This window comes from Morone saxatilis, unplaced genomic scaffold, assembly GCF_004916995.1.
Source record: "Morone saxatilis isolate NCDOM2014 unplaced genomic scaffold, NCSU_SB_2.0 Contig24, whole genome shotgun sequence".
In the NCBI taxonomy this organism is placed as follows: Eukaryota; Metazoa; Chordata; class Actinopteri; family Moronidae; genus Morone; species Morone saxatilis.
In genome coordinates, this window is record NW_023339807.1 from 15394741 (window position 1) to 15402190 (window position 7450).

The 7450-nt window shown below is 40.4% G+C and overlaps 2 protein-coding genes across 2 annotated transcripts in view; both read left to right on the top strand.

Annotated features, from left to right (window-relative positions):
* Positions 1-3494, top strand: part of efna1b (ephrin-A1b) — an 11162-nt gene extending 7668 nt beyond the window's left edge. The window contains exons 2-4 of the mRNA XM_035672790.1: positions 1435-1730; positions 1826-2017; positions 2135-3494. Coding sequence (XP_035528683.1) covers positions 1435-1730; positions 1826-2017; positions 2135-2256 — 610 coding nt within the window. The 3' untranslated portion in view covers positions 2257-3494. The remainder of the gene's footprint in view (positions 1-1434; positions 1731-1825; positions 2018-2134) is intronic.
* A 3292-nt stretch (positions 3495-6786) lies between these two features.
* slc50a1 (solute carrier family 50 member 1) overlaps positions 6787-7450 on the top strand; it is a 3734-nt gene continuing 3070 nt past the window's right edge. The window contains exons 1-2 of the mRNA XM_035672791.1: positions 6787-7015; positions 7333-7410. Of these exons, the coding sequence (XP_035528684.1) occupies positions 6948-7015; positions 7333-7410 (146 nt within the window). The 5' untranslated portion in view covers positions 6787-6947. The remainder of the gene's footprint in view (positions 7016-7332; positions 7411-7450) is intronic.

The window sequence follows — 7450 nt, forward strand, 5'->3', positions numbered from 1 at the left end:
GCAGAAGACACACACACACACACACACACACACACACACACATAGAGAGGCAGGAAGGAGGGGTTAGAGGCCCACATTTGGAGCCACTATGTCTGTGACTTGGCCAGGGGGTCCACAACAACAGAAGTGGGGGGTCAGCGTCACCACGTCCCATGCTTTGATGCGGGGGGCACACACGTACAGAACACATAAACAATGGCAGACACACAGGAGCTGTTTTCCTGTCACTTTCACTCTCTACAACACGTCAAACATAAGCAGTCTTCGGTTTAAGCACAGACTAAATTTGAAGATTAGAGGCTGTCACGCCTCAGGATGGGAGTAAGACGCGAATATCAGTCTTTCTTCACCTTCTGGCTGATCTCACATCACTTGCAATGTGCCAGCCAGCCGCACATCACATGTCGTGGCAGAGCAAGGCCTCACCTCCTGCTTTAAAGGAAAGACCTATTACTTACGCGAAATTGAAAGTGAAGACACTAGGTTAGAGGTCATGAAATTACTCACTGAATAGTAGCTACTTATTAACCATAAGCAAAAGTTTGACTAAGGTGAAGATTGAACTACTTTTGTACTGAACATCATCACAGCACAGATTTTTCACCATTTCGCTGTACTTGATTAGGACACGTGGATAGGAAGGGAGCCAAGAGGAGATGGGAAGAAGGCTCAAAAAGAGCCATAAAACTAAATGAAGGGTAAAGATGAAAAGAGAGAAAGAGAGCGACTGTCTGACTGTCTCCACCCACTCTGTCTCTGTCTTTGATGAAATCAGACAGAAATTGAGAGACGGGTAGAGGCGGCAAATTAGCGTGAGGAGATTCAACACAGATAGACAAACAACCAGAAACTGGAAAACAGTTTTAAAAATACTAAAACAGAGAGTCCCTGAGTTGTGCAGATGTAAAAGTTGACTAGCAGCGACGATGAAAAGAGAGATTGCAGGGCTGTTTCTTGTAAGCAGGTGAGAAGTGAATTTCTGCTCAAGGCAAAACAAGGGAAGAGAGCAGGAAGGTGTGTGTGAGTGGGTTGGTGGTAGGGCTTTATGAGATAGGTGTGTTTTCTCCTCCATAAACAAAGTGAACAAGCCCAGCCTGATCAGGCTCTCTAATTCTGTCACAGTGACTGGTTTGCACAAGTACACTGAACACGTCAAAACAAACATCGTCACATGGTACCTGAATTCCATCAAAGTAGTCGAACCTGTGTGTTAACATGCGTTATTGTGTGAGTAAGTCTGTTTTCTGTTGCCGTGCGTGTCTGTGTGTGATTAGCCCTCATTAGTATTCTTAACACGAATGTTGTATGGGCCAAGCTGTCAGGGTGTGAGTTGAACGGACTGTCTGTTATTCATTGTTCCTTATTGAGAGGAAAAAAATGCTGAAAATTAAGACATTTGTCAGTAACCTCCTCTCTCTTCCTGTCTCTTTGCAGCTTCCTGTGGGATGAGTACACAGTGGATGTGCGCATCAACGACTATCTGGACATCATCTGCCCCCACTACACCCATGGCGAGGTGTCATCGCATGCAGCTGAGCGCTATGTGCTGTACATGGTGGAGAAGGAGGACTACGACGTGTGTAAACCTCACTCATTTGACCAGCTTCGTTGGGAGTGCTCACGGCCGTTCGCTCCCCATGCTCCAGAGAAATTCTCTGAGAAATTCCAGCGTTTTACTCCCTTCACCCTGGGCAAGGAGTTTAAACAGGGAGAGAGCTATTATTATATCTGTAAGTATCAATAATAACGCTGGCATTTTTTATCAACATGTTGTGATCCTGAGAAGTTTTCCTGTATTAAACTTTTCTCTATTCTCTTTCCACAGCCAAGCCAATGCATCACCATGGCCAGGACTGTCTAAGGCTGAGAGTGGATGTTGTCGGGCATAAAGGCTCTGAAAAGACCCAGCCCAAGGTATCACCCAAGGCAGATGATACCAGAAAAAGCATTGACGGAGGAAAAGGATTTTTTCCTGCTGCTGGAGGAGTTCACAACCCCTCTAACCGGCTCCCAGCAGGTGAGGATTCAAGTTAGTGACAGCAGCTCCATGTCTAAGAGGAGCTCAGCTGGGTGTGTTTACCATGAAGGAATGGTGAAAACCAATACTAATTCTCCCTCCCTTTCCTTTCCTCAGATGACCCTGCTGTGATGGAGCCAAAGGTTCAGAGGAGTATCGGCAGTTCAGGAGCACAGCTGGTCTCCTTTCCACTCTTCTTTACCATGATCGCAGTCTTATTAGCCCTGATGCTCCACTAAGGCTGACGGAGACGCCATTAGCAGAGACAATTCTAATCCAATGCTGGTCATTGGGACCATGAACACTCAGAGACTTTTTTTATACCGATTTTTTTTTTTTTTTATATATACGAGCATGGACAGCGCTGTTGGTGTGTGTGTGTTTGTGTGTTTGTTTGCGTGAATGTGGAGCGTGGATCGTTCCAAAGAAGAGGACCTCAAAAATGCTTTTTTAAATTACTTTATTGTGAGGATGGACATTCTTATTTTGATCATTTAAGATGCATACTTTTTCCAATCATAATGAACAAAACTGCAAGCAAATTGGTCAAAATATCGAATTGAAAATGACAAGAGGATTACATTGTCTTTCAAATTGTCATACCATTGGTACAGATTTGCATTGTACTCCTCATCTCCAACTGTTAATGTCATTTTTCTTCCTCTACATGTAGAGAAAATATTAATTCTGTGTCTTGAAAACTGTTGTCAGCTACTGCCAAATTGGTATACATTATGTAGGATTTTTGTCTTTTTTTGTTGTTGTGTAGCACTCAGCTCTCTGTTATATCTCTTTAGTCTCTGTCAAAGCACCAATGTCACATTAACACCAATACAAAAGCAGACACTTTGATTCAGGTGCTGCGGTTTAAATTAACATCACTAGAAGTATCACACAAGCCAACAAATGGTCTAATCCAGAACTGCGGTTCTCAACCTTCTTTTCTCCTTTTTTGGCTCATGAGCCTTTAAAGTGATGCCTACTGTTGCTCATGCAGATTAAACAGTAATTTATATATTTCATATTTGGTAATGTATTTCAGAAGAAATGCACCCAAACTAATTTGGATCCTAGAAATATATATATTCATTTTTTTTTGTGTGTGTGTGTGAATGTTCACTCCACTTTTATATTATATATATACATACGTACATATTCTCATAAGGTTGAGAGCCACTGATCAAGAGAACCAAACAGATACACTAACAGGGGTTTTAGGGAGCTGAGCTTCATCCGTACTTATGGTTGTTCTCATTTCTACTGTCTCAACAGTATCATGGTACACTGGCTCATGTGCAGATGTGATCCCACTCATACACTGTCGAACCTCAAACTGAAGGGACTTCCCAGAATACAATTGTTGTCTTGTTAAACATTCTTGTGTCATTTTGTAAATGTTTATATGTAAATTTGTATATAGAGAAAACTATAAAACACTGTTTTAAGATGTGAAAAATATGAGAAATAAAAGAAATTGTGATGTTATAACATTTTCTGTCTGGTTTTTATCAGCTCTAGTGGCATTTATTTTTGCACTAAACTACTTTGGATTTTGAAATCCCACTGACGTCACTGGATGACACAATATTTTGGCAAAGCTATCCATCTCCTGTCCGATGAAATCTCTCCAGCACCCTCAACATTTCCAACTCCATGTCTTTCCCAGCCTCTATTTCTCATCCCCTCTTCTCTGCCTTCTCCGTCTTTCATCCCTGGTGACATCGCTTGCTCTGGCTTAGATTTCACAGCCTAAAAACCAAACATGAGAGCCGAGAGGGGGACGATGAAGGAGTGAGAAGACGGGATAGTGCAGCAAGAGAGGCCCACAAGCAAACTGACAACTGGGTGTGAAGGTGTCACTCTCGCCTCCTCGCTTACACTCTTTCACTCTTTTTTTTACCCTTTCTTTTACTGCTCTGTACATCCTCTTTGGAGGGAAAGCTGAACATCCGTCCACACAGTAGTATGTTGGAATGAAGAGGAGCACAGGGCACAAACCTCAGAGCTGACTGAAAACTGTCAAAAGTCACTATCCCCTGCAAAAACCACGCAACATATACGTTCAAAACCAGAACATAAAACTCAGTTGTTTGTTTTTCCATAATCACGTCATAGTTTAAATTCACTGCAGATGATCATACAGTCTCAGAAATATTGTTGCAATGTAGCACCCATGTATCTGTAGAGTTCTGTACAGCAGGTTAATGCAGGACAGCCTTTCACTGTGTCCGATGGAAGGGTCCAAACATGGCAGTATTCACGGTAATTTTTCAGCTTAAGATGATGTCATGCAGCAATGTGCAAAGAGTGATGAAATGCAGTCAGATTGGAACTGTAACATGTACATTTAATAACCTATAAAACCTGCTATTGCCAGGTGATAAAGAAGTATTCAAACCAGTTACCTAGGTACATTAATGCGTATGGTACATCTACATGCATAACAAATAAATATACACCAATTATATATACTGAAACAACAAAAATCCCTAAAAATGAAATAATTCCCAAACCTGGAGATCCAGAATTGATCCTATCTCAAATCGATGAGGGTTGTCATGCGTTTTTAAGATAATTTGGATGATTTCATGTTCTCAGACCGGCTAAGGAAAAATTCTCTAAACTCTGCAATACTTGATTTTATATTAATGTTGTATTTAAAATCCTAATTTGAAAATGCCTTGTAGTTAACCATCAGAAAGATGCAAAGTTACCTGCATAATGTTTCCCTCTGCAATGCAGTGGAGCGAAAGTACAAAACACACAAAAAGAAAATTGATTGTTCCATCGCTGACAATTTATAACTACACTGAATGAAAATTAAATAAATGTACTTTCAAAACATATTTGAATTTTAAACGTCAGCAAAAATAGATGATGCATGATTGGATTACATTTAAAATATGTTAGAAACTACCAAAGGCAGCATACCATTTAAAGGACCTAGAGGAGCTTTACTTCAAAAACACTGTCACACAAAGAAAAAGGAATTACAATTTCATAACAGAATGTCAAACATCAACCAGAAATAGGAAAATGTTCAGCATCTTTATAGAAATGACATTAAAAATGATGACATAAAAAATGAAGTGAAAGAAACGAAATGTCAAACAGATGCAAACTTTAAAAAAAAGGCTTGAAAATGAAGGAGAAGGAGGGAGAAAATTACATATCAAACACTGTTGTTAAAGGTCAAGTTTGAGAGATTTTTTGGAAAGTGTAGCGTGAAAAAGGGTTTGTGGAAAGAGCTTCAGAGCGACGAGGCTACACCGCTGAAAGGCTCCTCCACCCCTCTGATGCTCCGTCCTGACAGCTGGACGCAGGAGGGTCCATGATTGTGGGGGAGGTAAGAGAGGTTAGAAGGGGCAAAGAAAGTTAATAAGGACATTTGAGGTGATTAGCATTTAATTTAACTGAACTGTGTTAAATTGGGAGGCAGCAGTAGTTTAAGGTTTTAATTCACAACTTGAAATATGACTCCTCATCTTAAATACTGGATGTAATATCCATTAAATAACACTCTGTAGTCTGAATACTGTCTAGTTGAAAAATGATGCATGTGGAATTAAATAAATCAAATTACACTGCTGCATCCCAATGGAATACAGTAAACCATTGCTTTGTGAGTTTTAAAAAACCCACCTTAGCTATAGGCCTGTAACATTAGCCAACTAACTGGAATAATGGTGATATAAGGAAGATTAGTCAGCTAGTGTTGCCAAGTTGTTTTTATCACCACTTCATTAGACCTATTTGGGCACTTGGACTGGTGCAATATCGACAGCACACTCTTCCTTACAAGTTGTGATTATGTAAACCAGTGGTCCCCAGCACCCCTTAAAACAAAGCTTTGTTTGCTTGTGGACCCACATCACAGGTCGCATGTGGTGGCCAATTCAACCAAAGACTGTACTTTTTAGGCTCCTGACGATATATAAATATCCAGTAATTTACAAGAAAAAAAAAAACAAAGACTGAAGACTGAAACAAGAAATATGCTTCTGTGTAGCAGAAGTATGTTTATTCTGCTTTCCTACTCTTTTAAAGGGATATTACAGTAATTTAGTATTGTACTTCCATAAGTTTGGGGATCTCACAAAAGTCATATTAAAACAAGAAAAGTTTAAATCAAGTAATGCAACTCAAAAATGTCTTTCATTAGAACCCCCCTCCCTCTTGAATGCACACTTCAAGCCCAAGTCAACTATGGAAAGCTTCTTACAGAGGCACAGAAGACTAATAATTTCACAGGCTGAATAGTACTCATCATGAAGAGTGAATTTCTTGTTTAAAATCCCAGGAGTGCCTCGATTTGAACACCAGATTAGGAGCTGATATGATATGAAAGTAAGATAGACAGTAAGTAACACGTACATGTTACATGTTAAGATGGGCATAATACTATAAAGTATAAATTGAAATCTACATTTTTTAAATCTACACCACCAATTTGACACCAGCTCCTTTTGAGAACTGTTCATCTTCTCTGTTTTTGTTATAAGATGTATCCAGTGTGTGAGACCCCTGAATGTTGGGATGAACTGAGTTTAACTCCCATTACACAAGCTACCCCAGTACAGTGCTCCTCTGACAGCCCTCCATCCATCACACTGGGGTTAAACTCAAACAGCCAGCTCACTGGACCTACAAACTTATTTCAACGTGATGACGTAACGCGCGACGTCCGCCATCATTTCAGCGCCTTATTGGAGCAAATCCACCCCACCTGTTTTATCACACAGCCAATCAGAGTGTAGAAACACTGAGCACACTGACTGCAAACACGGAAGTAAAGTGCGAGAGACAGGCGTCAGCGTAGCTTTTATCCATCTCTACTTTAATGCAACTGAAGCATCTGTGATTAAAAGCAGACTTTGCACATTTAATAGCTGCACACGTTTATTATTATTATTTTTTTTTCCCCCGTTCTATGGATTTCTTGCAGCTTCTGTCATGGGCCTGCATCGTGTTTACAGTCGGGATGTTCTCGACTGGACTGTAAGTTGTATTGCTCTTTAATGTCATGCTGCATGGCAGTGTGTAACTCCTCATTTGATTAAGATTGGTAGAAAACAGGAAGCAGGTTTTCTGATTTAATTCCACTTGCTTGTCTGAAGCCAGAGATGGTAACTTGGTGACAGTGAAGGAATGCCACAGTATATGAACCCAGATAGATCAAGTTTATTTGATTTAGAAGTATCTGTGTGTGTGTGTGTGTGTGTGTGTGTGTGTGTGTGTTGACCCTTTGGCTGTCTCTCTCTCTTTGTGTACTTGTTTGTGTGTGTGTGTGTGTGTGTGTGTGTGTGTGTGTCTAGGACCGACCTGAAGAAGATGTGGGAATCCAAAAGTGCTGACAATATCCAATTTCTCCCTTTCCTCACCACGTGTCTTAAGTAAGTAAGTTAGTGTGTGTGTGTGTATATGTTTGTGTGT